At 27.4% G+C, this 20753-nt stretch overlaps 2 protein-coding genes across 2 annotated transcripts; both read right to left on the bottom strand.

Annotated features, from left to right (window-relative positions):
- Positions 1 to 840: 840 nt before the first annotated feature.
- On the bottom strand, positions 841 to 2620 carry LOC145848316 (uncharacterized). The gene has a single exon (XM_082953866.1). It carries the CDS (start codon positions 2594 to 2596, stop codon positions 1157 to 1159), a length of 1440 nt encoding a protein of 479 aa, XP_082809992.1. The 5' UTR covers positions 2597 to 2620; the 3' UTR covers positions 841 to 1156.
- A 7981-nt stretch (positions 2621 to 10601) lies between these two features.
- Positions 10602 to 13741, bottom strand: LOC145848315 (microfibril-associated glycoprotein 4-like). The gene is made up of 8 exons (XM_082953865.1): positions 13528 to 13741; positions 12676 to 12867; positions 12274 to 12413; positions 11936 to 12026; positions 11428 to 11524; positions 11242 to 11309; positions 11011 to 11082; positions 10602 to 10780 (listed from the first exon to the last, which is right to left on the bottom strand). Exons 1-8 carry the CDS (start codon positions 13739 to 13741, stop codon positions 10602 to 10604), a joined length of 1053 nt encoding a protein of 350 aa, XP_082809991.1.
- Positions 13742 to 20753: the final 7012 nt, after the last annotated feature.

Here is a 20753-nt window from a genome sequence, read left to right as displayed (position 1 = left end):
TGAAATTTCATGAAAAGAACAATCGTTACTTGCAGCATTTTATTTGTCAAAAATAATTTAAACTTTTTGACCAAGTTTAGTATACCAGAAATCTTTATATGACAAATATATTATAGCAAATGTTTTTGTTCAGGGCATAGGGAAGATAAGGAACTTATTAATTAGTTTATCTCATTCACAGATTTTAAATTAAGCTTACAATAAATATTAAAATCAAAAAAAAGTTCATAAGGTGATATGATCAAAGTTGTAGTTTAATTATGGTCAAAGAAAACCTTAAATTTATAAACTTATCTTTGCCAACCTTTTAAAATATCCATAAAAACAAGTTGATTCATTTTAGTAAATATTACTTTCTAGAAACTGAAAAAATAATTTTTTAACTACTGCAATATAATCTTAACTTCAAAGTTTTTAACAGAAGTAAATGCTATTTCATGATCACCATATGGCCAGTCTATTTAATCTAATTTATGTTTAATAATATTTTGATTTTTTTTAAATAGTTAATAAACTGTTGTTAAATTTAATATATGTTATAAAATATTTTATGTATTAAACTGGATTATTTTCCTAATTACTGTAGTGATAAGACTCATCTAAAATTCTTATAACTTCTCCTTATTTAGGCAAAATTTTAGATATTTAAACTGTTTATGAATTCTATGATTTTACTAATCAATCAAAAACATTTAACCTTTTCCATTTTCTGAGATTTGACCTTTTATAGTTTTCTTTCATAGTTTGCTTTATTTGAAAATAAGCTTTTCGTGTTGACACAAAATTCTACTAAAATTTTCATAATTACAATTTTTTTATTAATAACAGCATCAGCAAAATCTTTTAACAAAACTTTCATTAAAACCATTTTGCATAAAAGAAAAACTTTCAAGAATTTTTTTACATTGATATTTTAAGAACTTTTAAAATCTAAGTTTTATTATATTAGCTTGACATAAAAAAGCATCTTTACCTTTTTTTAAATTTAATTTCTCCAGTAAAACTTTTATCAAAAACACAAATTAAACCTATAAAATTTATTGTCTACTCTAAAAGTGCACAACACTGAAACGTTAAACTATATTTACAATCAATAATCTATATTAGATTCACTTGCTGTTCTTTAAGAACAACAGCCTGATTTATGTAAAGTCATTTATTTCTTTACTGGATGCCTAACTGCTTTTTGTACATTAACCTCAGCACCATCAACATTGTGCGGACCTGAATTCAAACAAATATCAACTGAATCTCTCTTTTGATAAGTGACAAAACCAAATCCCTTTGAATCGCCTGATGGGTGGGTCATGACAATGTGGTCAAAAATCTCACCAAACCTTGAAAAGTGATCCCACAAGCTGTCACTGTTGGTGCTCCTTGCCAACCCACCAATGAAAACCTTGTTTTCTTGCTTGTAATCTGATCCTGGACCAGACTTTCTGCCTTGCTGTTGAGGTCTGCCCATTGGGTTGAAACGGTCTCTTGGACCACCGCGGTTTCTCATTGGTCCTTCTCTCATTGTTGGAGGCGGTGATCTTCTGTTAGAATACCCATCATAATCCCTGCTTCTTTTTACTGGAGAATCTCTGTAGTCGTCCATTCTTGACCTTGGCAAATCTGGCTGTTTCTTCACAAGCACGTACTCATAGCCGTCTCTGTCAGATCTTGGTGGACTTCTGAAGCTCCTAGGTCCATCACCACTGCCATAATGTCTTGGCTCATCATAACCTTGACTTCTTCTGCCATAGTCACCTATGCCTGAAATTTTTCTTGGCTCATCATAACCTTGACTTCTTCTGTCATAGTCACCTACGCCAGAAAATTTTCTTGGCTCATCATAACCTTGACTTCTTCCGACATAGTCACCTCTATCTGAAGATTGTCTTGGTTCATCATCATACCAACTACCATATGAATCATCATGGAAAGATTCCCTCCTTGGTTCCCTGTTAGTATGTCTGCCAGCGGGGTAGGGTGCCTGTCTGTTAGGCTGTGGTGGTAAATCTTGTTTTCTACCACATGGACCATAGCCCCTAGCGCTACTCTTGTGTTTGTTTTGCACAAACTCTGTTACAAAAATTGATTTTTCTCCCATTTTGTGTTGCTTTCTGTCAAGGGCTCTTAATACTGCATCTCTTTCAGAAAACCTAACAAAACAAAAGTTTTTAGGTCTATTCATAACTTTGTTAACGGGAATAACGCAGCTAACAACTTTTCCAAACTGAGAAAAGTACATTGAAATAGTTTCTTTTTCCATGTGTGACCCAAATGGAAACAATACATGAATCTCACAATTATCATTGTTGTTGCCCTTTTTGCCTGCATTAGGCGTACTGGCTTTTTTGACATTGACCTCAGCACCGTCAACTACGTGAGGGCACTGATCAAGACAATTCTCCAGTGCACTTACTTTTGAAAAAACTACAAACCCAAACCTTTTGGGTTTGCCAGTGATTTTATCAAACATAACAATGCTATCACAAATCTGACCAAATTTCTGAAAGTATTTAACAAAGCTCATGTCATCTGTACTATCTGCAAGACCACCTACAAAAATCTTGCGTGATTGAATGTCTTCATCATATACTAACGTCATTTTTTAAATTTTACCTGAATTTATTTTTTACCTGAAAGAAAAATGTAAACTAATATTAAGGCTAATATTTCTACTGACTAACAAAACAAGTTTTATTAAATATTTTAAAACTTTACCATGTTTTGTTTGCATAAACTTTACTGTGTATAAGATTTCCTTATTTTAAACCTAAACAAAATTTATTCCTGGCTCTAAGTTTGTACAAGAAATGTATAAAAAATCAATATTTAGTTCGAAAGCTAATGCAAAAGTAATTATCAAAAATTTTGTTTATACAAATATTTACAACATCTTTTAAGTCTTTTGTGATCTTTCTATTTATTAATGAATAAAATGAAGTTACAATTAAATCCAAAAATTAAATAATGAATCCATTAAACATTGTTTACATGTATATAAACTAAGAATAACACTAAAACAGACAAGTTATTTAATTAACTTGTTTAAACTTATGTTACACTGAAAGTATAAAATGGCCACTTAATTTTAATTTAGACAGATACTTGCTTGTTGGTAATTTATTCATTTGATACAAAAATAAAATCTCATAAATCAACTAAAGGTTGCACTCAAGAGTGAATTTTTTTTCAGAAGTGTGGATGTTGGATAAATAGAAATTAGTGTCCAGATTGCAGACACATACAAAATCATGACTGATTGAAATTGGTGCTTTTAACACTTGTGTTTTATTTTTCAGTACAACTGTTTCAAACTAATATGTTCCACAAAACACTTAGACAGTGTTGACACACTTTGAGGTAGAAATTCCAGGCCGAGTTATAACAAGCTAGCCTGAGTTAATGAGAACATTGAAAACAATATAAGCCTAAAACTAAAAAAATACTGCTAATCAAGCTTAAATTATTATAACTATCAAAACAGCACATCTTCTAAGAAAAACATGATTTTAAGTCAAAACTAGCCAAGAGACTTAAGAAAAATATTCAAACTAGCCTGTGTTTTGTTAAGAAAATTCATAAGCTTGAGTTGGCTTGAGTTTTTTTTAATTATACTAGTCTGAGTAATGCTTAGTGTAGCAACACTGTTATTAGTAGATAAATCTGACAAATAAAGTCTTTTAAGTAAATATAAAAAATTTTATTGAAAATAATGTCCACCTCTATTCTATCACACTATCTTATTAAATTTACCTTATTACAACTTTATTATTAAAGTAGACACTACGACATTTTGTATGGCTGTAGTGGTGTCCAATACTAAAATTAGTTCTTACACGGTTTTATAAAAGGTCAAGCAGTGTTACATATATAACACTGCTTGTATGTACAATATGTACAATAATACAATTATACTCAGTATTACCAGTTAATTTTGACTTAAACTTAGCTTAGAGAAATTCAAAACTAAAAAATGGTATGACAGCCTAAAGAGTAAAACTAACTCCCACTGTTTGAGTGCTTAAAATAGTTTCTTTAGAAACTTTGAGCATATTGAAGATTTTTATTTTGTTTAGCATTTGATATTTACACTAAAAAATAATCTATTTTTTTATGTTTTTAGCTAAAAAAGCTGAATTTACTTTAAAGACTTAATTCATATTTTGAATTAGGACACACTCTAAAAATAGATAAGTTTAAACAATAGGTTTTGATTTTTCAATTAAGAAAGAAAGTAAATGGAAATTAAACAAAAATGTATTAAATGACAAAATATTTTCCATAAAATTTTAAAATTATTTTAAGATAAATCAACAACTGTAAAAACTTGAAGATTGCTAAAAATATGTAGAAGATAAATTTAGTGAAATAGTTTTTTTTGTTTTGTCTTTAATTGTAAATTTAAACATTAAGTTTTTATAAATTAAGGGCATATGGGGGTTAACACTTATTTCACAATTTGATCTTATTTTATATAGTTTTTACTAAGCTACACGATGTTTTTTCCAGATTAAAAAATTCAAAATAGTTTTCAAGATATAGCTGGTCAAAGTCAGAGGCAACAATAGGTTCCTTATGGGAGGCCCAAACTAAAACAGCAAATAACTAGAAATCACTGAAAATCTATCTCCTACGTTTTTTGAGACAACTACCTTAAATTTTCAGGAAATGTTCCTTGAATTATTTAGAAAATTCTGTCAGAACAAAAATAAAAACACTATATTAAAAAAAACTATTTTTTGTTTTTTTTTATATAATTTTTTTAAATTAATATGCATTAATAATTAAAAAAAATTCTTTTTGACAGAATTTTCTAAATATTGCAAGAACATTTCCTAAAAATTTCAGGTAGTTATCTCAAAAAACATAGGAGGAAATAGATTTTTAGTGATTTCTAGTTATTTGCCGTTTTAGTTAGGGCCTCCCATAAGGAACCTATTGTTGCCTCTGACTTTGACCGGCTATATTTCAAAAACTATTTTGAATTTTTTAATCTGAAAAAAGCATCTTGTAGCTTAGTAATATCTATACAAAATAATATCAAATTGTGAAATAAGTGTTAACCCCCTATGCCCATAATTTATAAAAACTTAATGTTTAAATTTACAATTAAAGACAAAACAAAAAAATTCCGCTTTTTTTGAAAAATATCAAAATCTATTAAACAAAACAATTGAATGTTCAAAGAGACTCTATCATAAACAAGTACTTAAAAAGAATAAAGAAGATTATGGAAAATTGTGAATAATGTTGTTTTAATGAAATATACCTCTAGTTGTAGAATTAAAGATGTGCTTGATGAGTGTGGAAAAATTGTGAATGACCCAAAATGGTAGGCAATCTAATGAACAATTTTTTTTTAATATTGCTGACAAATTGTTAGAAGAGAAAAAATATGTTGTTGGTGTTAAGAATGATGAGTACTGTTCTGACTCAGTAAAAATGATTTTGTCTTTAATGAAATTTCTGATAGAAAGATTCAGAATTATATCAAAATTATAAACCCAAGTAAAAGTGTGTGTTCTGATGCCCCTAGTAATTGTTTTGTGAAGCTTAGTGCAAAAAATAATTTGTCCTTATCTTTCTAAATTATATTCGAGTATGATATGTTTCCTGAATCTTTTAAATTTGCTGAGGTAATCCCAATATATAAATCTGTTAAAAAAAATATATTAATAATTACTGACCTATTTCTCTTTTTTCCCAATTTTTTTAATTTTTTGAGTTTTTAGCGGTTGAGAGATTAAAAAAATTATTTTTGTTGAATGAGGTAGTACATGAGACCAATATGGGTTTAGAGAAAATAGAACAACTAAACTAACTGTAATCAGATCTTTAATGAGTTAATTAAGGCTAATGAGAAAAAATTGATAAATTCTAAACATTTTAAATAAAATATTTAATAAATGATTTTTATAAATTATTGAAATAAATTATACTTACTGTTAATTTATTTTGATGTTATCTTTTTTAGTACTGTGTTAGATTAAATATAGTTCATTTCATTATTATTAGAAATTAGTTGTAAAAGTATGACATTAATACAAATCTATTATTATTTATATTTTTATTATTTTTTGAGTTTTATGTCAAGCTAATACTAAAAAATTTATAAGATACTTGTTGTTTTATTGATTTTATTATTGATACACATATTTTTTACATAATTGCAGTACTACTATATTATAAATATTTTTTAAAGAACTTAATACATTCAATTAGATATTGGTTTATTTGAGTTTGCAATAGCTGATTATGAGTTCACATTGGTGGCAGTGATCACATGATTGGATTGTTGATGTAGCGTGGCAGATACTTGCTTGAGGATTTGAGCTTCATGATTTTCCCACACTTTGTATTTTTAAAGTTGAGATTTTAACCTTGTGAGTGATTGCCAAATGATGTGTCACCAAGGAAATTTTGATAATTACCTAGGATAATGTCCCACCAATATCAAATTGATAATATATTATATTTGATGTCTTCCTTAAACATATTTTTCAGCTAAAAGTTTATATTTAAAAAACACATTAATAAAATTCAACTTATTTATCATAAACTAATAAAACTTTAATATTTAATCGCTTTTATTTGACAATATAAAGCAATTATATCAATACAATAATTTATATTGATTATGATATTGTAAAATAAAGTTGATTAAATATTTTAGTCTATCATAAATAAATTTAATTCTTACTATGTATGTATTTATATAGCTTGCTTAGAACAAAATATCTTTAGATTAAACATATTAGCCATAAACATTGATTTTTAGCCTATAATTATGACTAAAAAAGAAATCAATTAAAATGTATTTTCAGTTTGATATTGGTGCAACATCATCCTAGGTAATTACTGGAATTTTTTCAGTTAAATAGATAGATTTTCATTATTTTATTTTCTTAGTTTGTTTAGTGTTAACTTTCAAGGAGGAGGTAGAATTACAGGTGTTGACAAATTGCTTGCTAGACCTTCAAAAAACGTTTATCGTTGTAGAGGGAAGAGTAGGTCTGATGTTTTTTTACCAAAAAAAAATAACTCATTTGAAATGTCATTTACACTCTTACACTATGATTTTTTTTAAACAATAATTGCACAACAAAAAAACAACAGATTGTTTATAATACTTTAGTATAAAACTAAAATTGAAAATTAAGTTGGATTTTAAATGTAGAAAACTTTAATAAAAAATTTTAAAAACTCAGAATGAACCATTACTTTTATTTGAAATGTTATAAAGTAGAACACACAAATAATACAGTAGTAATAAAAATATATTCTTATATAATTTTAGTTAATTATATTTACTTTTATAATTTCTTGAGCTGTGATCCCACTCTTTATGGAAAATTTTCTCATGAAGTATTATAGTTTTTCATGATTATCAGAAGTGAAGCATCCCATTCTATTTCTTCTCAAAAGTCTTCATATATAAACTTAATTACGATTTTAAAAAAGCCATTTTATTATTAGTAAGGTCGGGTCGGCTGCAAATGTAAGGTTTTGATTTTTTTCATTCATAACATAATATTATGCAAATGAGGTAAAGTGATAATATACCAGTATATTAAGAACATATATGCCCTTATCTACCCACCTTACCAAAATATACAAAATAAGCCAAAAAAAAAATTATTATTATTATTATTTTATTATTCAAAATACATATAAGTAAAATATAAGCCAATCAAAAGCGACCTTGGACCTGCAGCCGGCGAGTTTCTAAATGATTCTTTTTGGCAACTCTTAATTTAATCCATCTAATCTAAATGAATAGCATAATTTGTACTTTCATCAATAGTAGTACATAAGATTAAAAATAAAATCAAATTAAAAAAATATATTTCATAACTTAAATATATTATAACACCCCTTCATAACTTTTTATAAGAGGTACAGTTATTTTTTTGTACCGCAATGCTGTATTCAGCTTTTAACTGAATTTAATTCAAAATTAGACGTAGACTTTCTATACTTTAACGTTATTTTGATAGGTTCAGTAATACATCTCAATCTCAAATACGATTGACTAAAATGTGATTGTTTTTTATTTTAAGTTTAATTAATTTTCAAGTTTCATAAAGTCCACTTAAATTACTATTTGTTTCATTTTAGGTTTAGGTAGTTTAGCTGAGTAAGGGTTTATAGTAGACTAGAAAACTTAGATAAAACAAGTTAAGGATAGCGGTTTAAATGTTAGAACTGTACTGCTGCTGTATTTTACTGTTTTTCATTTGCATAAAAAAAATGATTAAAAAATTTCAAACCAGTACTACTGCAACTAAAACTGACCCAAATATAAACCGTTTTTATTTTTTCTCCTAACTTTTTTTTTATGAATTTACTAAGCTTTAAACTTAAGAAAAAATAAAAACAAAATAAACACGCTTGATTGAACAACTACAATTAGTGAAATCGTTTTTCTGAAAAGTATGCTTTTAATCATAAGTGCCAGAATTTTTTTCTTTTAATTAATTAATACGTTTATCTCAACCTAGCGCGGTAAAGCAAAGATGCCATCATTTGTTATAACTAATAATTAAATTATTCAAGTTGTTTAATCAACTAAGTTGGTTTTACCGCTGCTGCTAACGTCACAACAACCAAGAAGAAAAACTATTTCTTTAAAAAATATGTCGGAAAAAAAATTCTACTGAGTGATTTATCGTTAGTTCAAAGCTTTGAAAATAACGTAAACAATTATTTAATTATATCTTCGTAACTACAAGTTAAAGGTAATACTAAACAAAACTCGTTTCAACAAGTAAGTTCACAGCTATCTAATACTCAAAAAATTTCATTCGTTTAATACAGCGGTTCTTAACCTTTTTTTCACGTTTTCCCCATTTTGGAAGGTAATTACCCCCAATCTAAATAATAGTGTTTAACTTTGAGGAAAAAAAAACTAGATATTTTAAGTTTTAAGCTTATTAAATATTAAAAGTCATGTAATTAAAAGATTTTGTATAAGTTTAAAAAAATTACATTTAAAACTAACTTTTAAATTAAAAAGCGATTTATAAACATTAGTTTACACAACTTGTAATAAAGAAAATTTGCACCTAAAACAAGGGAATTGACTTCCAGGTTAAAAATCACTGGTTTAATAGACTACCAAGATTATTTTTAATATTGATTCAACTTTTTTCCGGAACTTATCGCGTATTTTACTCAGTGTTTATACCTTTTTTAATTTGTGTAGCTCGTAGTATACCTTGTCAATATCTTCCACTGTAGTTACTTGAATTTTATAATATATATACAGTTATACATTATTATACTTTATAGATAACTTACTCTCTAGTAACTAGTTCCAGTAGTTCAATAATATAGTCTGAAGAGTTCTATTAATTCAAAATATTTCAAAGAAAAATGTGCTAAAATTTATTTCTTATCTACTAAAGCTAGAGGTTTAAAAAAATTTAGACAAATAAAGTTTTGAACTTTCAAAATACTGATACTATTATTTAAATAATAAATGTTATAAATATTTTAAAATATTTAAATGTTTGATTTAAGGGGTTGCTTTTTAATAATTAAAACTTCCACACAGGTATTTAAACTACCATTTTTGTTAGGTATAAGTTATGACTATTGACCATCTATAAAACCAAGGTTTATATATTATTAATGATTTTCATTGTATTTTAGTATAGGTTTGTATTGTTGTTACATTGCTAACATTTAAAAAAATAACTTACCAATATAATTCATTTTAGTTATCTAAATATAAATAAAAATTTTAATATAAGCATTTTTATTGTTTTGAAAATTCAAGAAATATTTTTTACAAATTTAATTTTACCATAATAGTTTATATGTATTAGCAGTTATTCAAAATATACTTTTTTTAAAGAAGACCCGAACACATTAAATGATTTTAAATAAATGTTTTTCATTAAACGTTTTAAATATTCCTTTACCTTATTTCAAAAGTAATAGTTAAAGTTTACAAATTGAATTTTTGAACGAATAAAAAGCGCTAAAAATTTGGTCCAAGGACCTGGTGTACGAAGTCATACACAAGGATACAGTTTAAAGTCATGTCCAAGACAATATGAACCTAATGACATAAAAACAAAAATATCACTATAGATTTTTTAATAAAACAATGTTTCACTCAGCTAATCGACGAGATTATTGAGATCCTAAATTACAATTAAGTTTTTATTTAAATATAAAAATCGAACAGAATTCTATTTGAATAAAAATTTGATTGTAGTAAAAGATCTTTTTTATCTCATTTAGTAACTGAGAAAAAATTTAAAAAAAATTATGAAATAATAAAGTTGTAGCACGTTAAGATAAAATGCGCATTGTTTTTGAGGCATATAACTAAAACTGAAAAACAATATTAGATGTCTTTATTAGCAAATTTTTCCTATGAATAGTTTCAATTGCTTGTTTTAAAGCTTTTGAACATAAAATATATAGTAGTACTACTTGTATTTATTTTTTGTTTTTATTTCATGCACTGGATGTTTACAGTTGGTTTCAATTTTTATTTAAGTTGTTGTCGTCGTGATCAAAAAATTTAAATTTCACAGAAAATTACCAGTATTTATTAACAAAAAAAAAGTTGCAAGAAAAAGGCATGAAAAACATTATTTTTTCCTCGTGACCATCATCATCGTCTTCTTCAAACTCGTGACGTCATCGAACGTCATCCACTTGACGCCGTCGGCAAAACTTCCCCCATTCCGATACTCGCCGTTCAGGTTGCACCTGCTGCACCTGTTGAACCACCAGCCTCCACCGCCCCCCTTCGACGCGGAGCAGTTCACTGTGAAGTATTTCGGTAAATTTTGAAACTAAGCTCTGGGTCTTATCAATTGTCGCAAATAAACAAATGCTTATTTTTTCTTCACTTGGAAAAAAATCAAACTTGTTAACAATGAATTTTAAAAACGTTATATAGTTAAATATTATTTTGCTAAATGTTTAATTGATGCTTATTCTTATTAGTTCAAAGTTTAAGTTATAAGTAATGTTATCCTGTTTATAAGTTCTCACCATCTTCATAATTGTCGTTGTCCTGATCTTTCGTTGAAAACTTCATGCCGTTTTGATACTCCAAAGAGTTGCCTGAAAAAACATTTTCGGTTCAAACGTGTAAGTTTAACGTTGTTCGATTTAATCAAAGCTGTATTATCTTTAAAGTTGTAAAAAAGTGCGCATTAACGAGTATACAAACTATGAGAAAATCATTAATGTTTTATAAACAAAACAAAAACGAATTCCAACCTGCGGTTCCGTTGTAGTTGTCGACGTGTAAAGTAAACTTTTCCGATTCGCTATCTATGTAGAACTCACTAAAAATAAAAAAGAAAATTGATTTATCGTATTTCAAAGTGGTAGCCGAAATCGGTTATTTTTAAATAGATCAGTAGAATTCAAACACTTGTAAAAGTAGCATAACAAGTTATTAACCCGTAATCTGCATACGCTGTTTCTTCTCTGACACTTTGCATTACTATTCTTAAAACGTAATCGTTTTCTTTCACCAATGAATATATATTTCTCAGACCTTAATTTTTAGAGTTATATTTATAGATAATAGCTGCAGAAGGTAGGCTCATAAACTTTGTTTTGTACTTTAAAAACGTTTAAAGTTTGGTAATAAGTTATCTAGTAAAAGTCTTTGAAATAGTAAAAACATTTTAAGTATGACAAATGCATTTACCCAATAGAAAAAAATATTAAACAATTTTTTAAGTTGTTTTGTTAAATCTAAAATTAAAAAGTAAAACAACTTAATTAACGATTTTAAATTAACCTAAACTTTATTGTTGTAAAAAGAATTGTTTTTGTTAATTTCAAAATGAATACACACACTATGAAACAAAACTAATAGAATAACAATATAATGTTTTTAACATTTTGTTAAATTTGGACATAGTTTTTAAATACAAGCAACTACTACACTTTAAAAACTAACCCAGCCAATAATCTGTGTCTCCGAATCCAGTTAAGTAATCAGACCAATTTCTTTTAAAACTTGTTGTTCCTTCAGTTCTTGATTGTATTACCTTTTAAATTTGATTTCTTAAATGTACATGTGTAAAACTAAATTCCACAGTTAAGTTTTCTAAATAAGTATAACATGTTAGTTATTTTTTTTCTATTAGATATTATGAAATTAAATAATTCTTGCAAATTATTTTTAGTTATTAATACTCATAAACAACTTGATATGTTTTATTCATCAGCAGAATTAAACTAATAAAGTATATTTCACCTAAGATGTTTATATAGTTAATTGTATGTATAACTTACAGTCCATGGAGTGCCATCGGAATTAAACAAGCAATTAACTTCAACTTGTTTTGTGACGTCATCAAACGGATAAATGCTGTAAACACCGTCTTGAGCGTCTACGTCGATTTCAATGACGTCATTACAATCGCGTGGCATGCCTTTAAACAAAAAAACATTTATAAGACATGTTTTAGGATTGCCATCAACATAGTTGTTGTTAATATTAAGTTAAAGGGTTAACAACGCAAATCGTTGTTGAGAGATAACAAAAAAAAATTATTTAATCTTATTTATTATTAAAATTCTAAGCAATACCGAAAGTATAAGATAAATGTTACAAAAATAGTTAAACCTAAATACCACTTCAACTAAAACAAATAAGTAGTTAGAAAACTATACTACGTAGTTTACAAAACCAACTTAGTTTACAAGCATGTAGCACACTATCTGGTTTTATTATTTCTCCGTTTTGACAAACAGGCTTGTTGTCATTCACTAAGGAGTACCGGGAATAGCAGTTGACAAGCTCATGACCGGACGGTACTAAACTGCCCACGTTTTCAGTTAAATTTCCATTGTATATTTCAATGTCCTCGACAACACATGGCTTTTCTATCAAGTTATTTAGTTAATAAACAAAAAAGAAAACAATAAAAGTTCTTATAGTACGAAATGTTGAAACTTACAGTTTAATAATGTTAAAAACTTAAGTTTTAATGTTGTTTTCATGAAATAACTTTGGAAAATTACTGTCAAATTTATGAACAAACCTAACACAGGTTTTTCAAATTTTTTATTGTGTTCTGTAAGTTTTTCAAAATTAATTTTCAAATTTTCATGTTTAGTTTGTAGATCATTTAGTTTATTACTCAATTGTTTTGTCATTCTGGTTAGCACTTGAATTTTATTGTTAAGTTCTTCGTTTTCTGCAAAAATTATATGATATACTGTATAAAAATACTGATCTAATTTGAACTAACATAGTGTATTTATTGTAAAGTATCTGAATAAAAAAAAAAGTTGCTGCAACAGCATTATTAAAAGATCAAGTTTGTGTTTTCTTGTAGTAATCATTGAATTTTGCTACTTATTTTTAAAATTTACATCTTCATTTATAAGCTTTAAAACTTCCATGCGTTTTAAATTTTTATCATTTATGATCAATAAAAAAAAACCTCAACTAACGAATGAGTATTTAAAACCTTTTAAAAGAAACCATCAAGTTACGATAAAATAACACGTAATCAATAAAAAGTTTTGGCTGATGTCAACCTTTCAGCTGCTGAGAGTTTTCGGTTTTTTTAATTCCTCCATTCAACTCCCTTTTCTCATGATCGCCACCATTTGTGGACGAACCACCTAGTGGTGGAATTTCATCGCCGCAATTCAGAGTGGTCCGCAGTCGACATTGGCTCAAGTCGGGAATTTGGCCGAAACACGCGGAACAAGACAGGAAAGTGAACAGCAGAAATGTTACTGCTTGCATTTTATTGGCTGTGTTTCAAAAAATATTTTTATAAACTTTGCACAACAACTAAAAATAAAAGCTAAACTTATTTACTAGAAACAAATTTTCCAATTTCGACAAACAAACTTTATTAATAAAGTGAAATTTGTTAAAAAATAATCTTACGCTAAATTATAAAAATTAAGCAATAAAGTGTTCAGCATAAAGACAAAATACTAATTTCACTTTCTTATAAGTGAGCCTAAATACAAAATTGTAGTACTTTATAATTGATATTTTTTTCCGGATCAGTAAATTTTAAGCTAATGGTTTCAATAATAAAATAAAATCAAGTTTACAAATTAACAATTTGTATGTCTAATAAAATACTTTAATAAAACATTTATCTGTTTTTTAACAAACTAAAACCTTAATAAAAGAACTTGAGTCACTTACTTTTTTTTTGTTTTATTTAAAAATTTAAATGTACATAATTTTTTTTTTAACTTACGATTATTAAACACCCAATTTTATTTTCATTGTAAAAAACTATAAGAAATTAATCTTAGATATAGTACTCATTAAATAACAACTACTTTGGAAAGCTATTATGAAACTTTATATACAAAACCACATATATCACTTTTTATTTGATTTCAAAGTTTTTAGTTACTTTGTAGAGTATACAAATTTTTATAACTAAATATAAATTCAAACATAATGTAAAACTTTACAACATGGAAAATTTCAAAGTTTACTCTTTTTTTGAGATTATTTTACTTGCTATATATATACTCACAATATGTTTGTATGATTTTAGTAATCCAGGATAAAGATTAAGTAAAATAACTATTTTGAACTGTAATGGAAGTGATTAGATTAAAGATATTTAAATCAAATTATTTTTTTCTCCGCCTTAAGTAATTTAAGTTAGCGGCAAAGTTTTAGGATTAAGTTAGAATAATGAGTAAGCTTATTTTAAGCTCAGTTTAATTTAATAATAGTTTTTTATATAAATACTTGTAAATGTATTTAATCATAGGCATTTGTTGTTTTATAATTTTAAATAAATTTTACAATGATTTTTCTATTTTAAAGAAGTGAACCTTCTTTCATACTTTAAACCTCGTATAAAACCTCGTAAAAATCCTCGCGACTAACGCTTTATAGAACAAGTCTTTTGCAGGTCGTAATTATTCAAAATATTTGCAATAAATATATAAAAAGACCATTTTAAAGAAAAATGTGAAAAATAAACAGAAAAAAAAGTACTCGTGTTTATTGATTATTAACTTATGAAACGACTTGAAAGTTTTTATCTCAGTATTTGTAATACTTAAAATAAGTAGTTTTTCGATTAAAAACTATTGCCAACCCCTATTAGTTTAGTACCTTATACTGTACAAGTTCTACAATAGATTTGTTACAGTAGGCTTGAATTTGAATAAAAAGAAATTTAGTAGATTAAATAACCATACTAAATAATAAATTTAGAACTTATTTATTACCTGTAGTTATTATTTTTGTTAAGGTGCGTATTGTTAAATGGCTTATACATAACAAATATACTTCAAAAATTTTTTTAATAAAAGTAAGTTATAATATTTCACATAAATGTTGATATAATACTTTTATAGAAAAAAGATTTAGTAGTTGCTGAAAAAAAGAAGAAGTAAAAAACATTTTACCTTTTTAAAAAGAACCTTACACAATTAATACCAAAACTTGTTGTTTAATCAAAACAAGTAAATTTTTTCAAATTAAAATAGAGTTGTTGTTCTCATTAAAGTAGTTTTGTTTAAAATGCCTTAAAAACAGATAAAGTTGAAATTTATTTTTAAATTATATCCAAAAATTTTTTTACAAAGAACTTAGTATAAAACAAGTGCATAGAAACAACTTTAAACATTCTGCAATTTATCGTAGAGATTTAAAATTTTGTTAAACTACATAAAAAGTCCATTCTAACTAAAGAAATAAAGTAAAAACTAGATCAAAAAATTTAGCTTTACTTTCTAAGTTCCTTCGTAAGAAAATTATAACCAACTTTGCACATTTTGTTTAACGGTTGAATTCGTTACATTGCTTAGCACATGCGTTGTCGCAAAAAAAATATTGGAAATGTCCTAAAGAGTTTTTGTCGAGCTTAAGAAAGGAAACAAAGTTTAAAGAAACTAAAAAGTAAGTTTTCGCTAGAGTTACAAAATCTAAACTAACCACACTATAGCCTATGTTGGTGTAAAAAATTTTAAAATAAGATAAAATATATTTATGAATTATTTGTTTAACAATACTAAATTCTTTTGAAACCTTAAAAACCTCGCATACTATTTTTATTAAGTGTTATTATTTAATAAAGCTAGACTTCACCGCATAACATTGTTCTAGCATAACTGATAAGATTTATCTCATGACTAATATTATCATAATTTTTTTCAACTTTACCCACAAACGGTCGCTTCAGTACTTTGTACTTAAGCCCGCTTGGTTAAGATCACAACAGCGGTTTCTCGCGACTATTCCTGCCCGATGAGTCCTAATTAGGACGAAACCGGTCGTAGGATTGTCTCGGATGCTGTTGTTGTTGATTTTGCGGTGAAGTTAATTGTTCAATATAATCATGAAGTATTAATAGTGTTTAGATTAAACCATTTTATTTATTAAAGTAATTTAAAACACATTAAAATAAATGCAAAGTAGTTAGATATGTTTTATTGACGAAGTAAATAACAACTACAGGTTAATTAAACTGTTAATGATAGTTCAAGCAGTTTTCAACAATAACAATATATTGCTATACTTTAGAATTTAGATATTAGATTACTATATTAGATATCAGACTACTTATTTGTACCAATTTTTATATAAAACATTCAATTAGCTAAACTTTTCTATAATTATTTCTAATCAAGTTTTTATAATTAAAAATGAAACCAAAAGGTTAAGTATTGTTTTTTTTGGTTTTACGTTTTATAAGCTGTAGTAAAAAAACAATTACAAAAAGCAACTAATAAAAAATAACTAATTAAAAAATAAGCTCGAAAACTTTTTATTTATTCTTATTTTTTTTAATTATTTACGTGCTGTGATTAAATTTCAATTTCAAAATAGTTTTAATTTAACAAATAATTGAAAAAACTAAAACAAGTGTAAAATAATATACTCAATTTTATCAAAACTTATAAGCATTATTTTATTTGTAAAATACTGCATAAACTTTTATTAATAGTTGACAAGATGCATAGTTGGTAAATTCAATAAAACTATTGAAGTATATACAAAGAGATTTTTGTTTGCTAAAACATTTAATCAGTACTGCATGGAAATTTCATTAAACATTTTATTTCTTAAGACTTTAACTTTAGACTTTTTCAATGAGGCTGTAACCCTTTTCAGTTTTTTAGCAAGAATGACATCAAGTGTTGAGTAAATAATCGGATTATGCAAACTGTTAATCGGCAAGAGAATAATTGTTCTCAGTTAATGAATGATATCAGAAATTGGGTAGCCAAAAATTTTGCGAATGAAGACACAATTATTGGTAACCAGCAGCATATGCCTGTTGCCACGGTTAAAGATACTTTGATAAGCATAGCGTTTTCGTTTTGAACTATAAAACCCAAATATTTTCTTAATACCAACACTTGTATTTGGGTGCAGATTTCTGAAACTGTATGAATTTAAATGCTAGTCTTTGTAGTCTCTAATACTTCTAATAGTTTTCGAGTATGGTATGCTTTTAGATTTTGATGTTATTAACAACTTTGTACAAATCTTCAGGTGTTATAATTCGGTCTAAGTCTTTGTTTGAAAGCAAAATATTGCTTGATATAACCATTTCTTGCGTAAATTCCTTTAAAAAACTTCATGTATAAGTGACGAAACTAGTGGGCTGATCCAACAAGTTAGCAATAAAAAACAAACTTTATTATTTTTTATATCCAAGCTTTTGAAAGGCTTATAAACGGTGTAAAGACGGAACCCACAACACTAAATACTCAAAGAAGTTTGCGATGAAACTGAAATTATTGTTCCAATTGCATTGCAAATTAAACTGGAACGCAGTTCAAGATCTCTTGTACAAAAAAGTCCGACGTAAAAGACTATTCCGACTTGTTCGACTTAAAAGCCATTGAAGCTAAAACAAACCCGAAAATAACATCAGAGAATGATAGGTTTAAAATAAACAGCGAATTGTAATACTTTGTTGATCGCTCATCAACAACATTTTTAAGCTTTTTGAAATTATTCCTTAGTACAAATGCGTTTGAAAATATAACAAAAATAAAAATAATCCACACATACCGACTAAAGTAATAATTTTTTATCATTTGCTCTGCTGAGCTGATAGAATTTTTTACATTCATCAGAGAGATCAGCGCAATCTAGCTTTTCATCGTTAATTTTTTTCTAGCAATTGAAACAGGGTAAATACCAGGGGCTTTCAAGCAGGTTATCCTTGCACGTTTAGACAAGTTACTCTTGTCAAAGGTGAAGTTTAAGTTTTTTAGTTTGCCAGTAAAACTTATGGTTCGGTTTTTCAAAACTACTTTTTAATTAGTTCCGGTTTCAAGGAAAGGGATATAGTTTAGCACTGAATCATTAAAATAAAACTGAAAAAAGCTTCACTCGTTTGTTTCCAGTAAAACAACTTTTATTTTATTTTGTGTTTTCTATAACTAAAAAGCTTGCAGCGTTTGTCAACAAATTTATTTATGTTTAGTCAAGGTTAAACTACATTTTAGCTTGTTAATCATACCCATGTTAATCTCAGGTACAATGTAATGACGACAAAGGGGCAGATTAATTTTTCTTACCTTATTAAAATCTGCAACTATGTTATAACTGCAAAAAAAAAGCTAACCTGAAACATTCAAGTGTGTTATAAAACTGTATTTGGGGTATTAATAGTTATCTGATAACATTTAAAGTGCTAAACCCAGTTTATATTTATAACAATAACACGTATGATTTTGTTTTTTCTTTCACCAAAACCAATCTATAAACGCTTTCTATATTATAGGAGAAAACATAAAACTTAAAGCAAGTAATGTTTTGTTAAATTTTACTATTTATATTTATTTCTCTTTACGTTTAGGTTGTTAGGATTCGCATAATCCGGTTTACATTTCGTCCAAGTCTAAGCCACAAAAAACTTTTTATTTTACTTAATATTGAACTCGAAGTTTATACAATGATAAGTACTGCTAAAAAGTTTTATTTTAATTATTTAGCAAAAGATTGTCTGTTAAAACTTAAGTTAATTAGTTATGTAAAGATATATCTAAGTGTAAGATATAAGCCCAAATAATTTCGTGATCTTCTTACCATGTACATTATTTACTCTCAAACAAAGTTTGACGTAATGTTTTTCGAATCCACGTTGAGTTTCTACGAGAAAACAACTTTTAAAAGTGAGCATTAACATTATGGCCGGTCAATTACGGTGCTCAAGGCTTCTATAGTTTTATACATTTTTGAATAAACGTTTTAGTTCATACGGCTTTAATATTAATACATGTTGTGCTTTAATACAAAAATATCTTAGTTAGCTAGTACATATTAAATACATTAAGCAACAAAAGACTACTTTTTATTGTTAAAAAAACAATGATTTTTTACATAGACTTATATGCTAAAGTTTAGATCTTCAAATAAAAGATTCTTATACACAGCCAACTTTCAGTAAAAAGTTTACTTTTTTGTTTATTGCTTTAATGATAAATATAAGTGTTTGGATATAATTAGAATTTTTGACTTTGTTCAGTTTTAGGATGTCCTTTTAAAGAATTTAAGTATCCGTACAATGTTTCAGGTAATTCGAACTCTACGTTAACATCTTCTCTTTTATCAGCTGTTGTTACAAACAGTTCGTAATCTTCTAGTTCATGACTGTATGAAAACAGGTTTGCCAAAAACGTAGATTCTTCTTCCACAAAAAGTCTAAACACATTTTCATCGAAAGCAGATGGCTTTATTTGCTGTTTAAACGAAAACACGGATTTGTGCATGTCTTTAGAATACAAGCTATTAACTTGTACCCCTCTTTTTTTCAAGTTGACCCAGAGTTACCCAAGAATTTTCCTTATTCTCATCTGAACCTTCTGTAAGAGGCAGTTTTTTATTTGAACCACAAATTTTAGCACTATACAGAGGATCGTAGAGTTCAAAGCTTTGCGTTCGTAGCTATAATCCACTACAACGTATCCGTGACCGGTCTTTTTATCCGGTTTGCAGTTCAACGCCAGTATGATTCCAATTACCACTGAACTTTTGGTGTCTACCAAACACTTGATGCAGTCAACTACGCCGTCCTTTGAACCCTCCTTTTCCCAATGACGAAAACCAGTCATGCATTCGCTGATAGAAGAAAACGCGAAATTCGGATGAATATTGCTGCAACGATCGTAAGAGCCGCGGCAAGCTCGCTTCACAAAGGACTTTTCAAAATAAGAAGGCAGACTGATCTCGCCTTCACGCGCCGACCTGGCATACGCGAGCGAGTTGTTTTTACGAACCGGCAATGCGTCGTCGACGGTGACTTTCGTTGGAGCTCCCTCGCAATACATGGTGAATTTCATTTTGTCGTTGGTGCGATTGTTGGATGTAGTTCATCCGAAAACTCAGGCCGCTGTGAAACTGCTGCCAGTGCGGAGACCAGCCCGCAGTTTGGAATTTCCGCTTGAAGTCGCTCGGCAACAGCTTCTTGTTTTCGATCGACTTTTTTCTTTTCTGGTTTTTATCGCTAGGAAACTTGGATTTGCGTTTTTTGTGCTTTGCCATGAGTTTAAAACAATCATCCTTCTTTAACTTTTTCATTTTATTACATTTTTGTTTTGTATAGATTGATACTGATTAAAAATTTCAATAGTTTTAAAACAAAGAAAATAAGTAAGTGATGCTTTGATATTTGTACTAAATAAATAAAACAAACGATGATTTTTTAGTATTTTTATTGTTATTTACAAACTATTATTTTATTTATAAATTGATAATTTTACTAGACTTAGTTTTAAGTTTTGATTTTATATTTATAAAAGCTGACAAAGTC

Source organism: Thalia democratica, unplaced genomic scaffold (genome assembly GCF_965202585.1).
Source record: "Thalia democratica unplaced genomic scaffold, ktThaDemo2.hap1.1 HAP1_SCAFFOLD_1331, whole genome shotgun sequence".
Classification (NCBI taxonomy): Eukaryota; Metazoa; Chordata; class Thaliacea; order Salpida; family Salpidae; genus Thalia; species Thalia democratica.
This window is presented reverse-complemented; position numbering and strand designations above follow the sequence as displayed.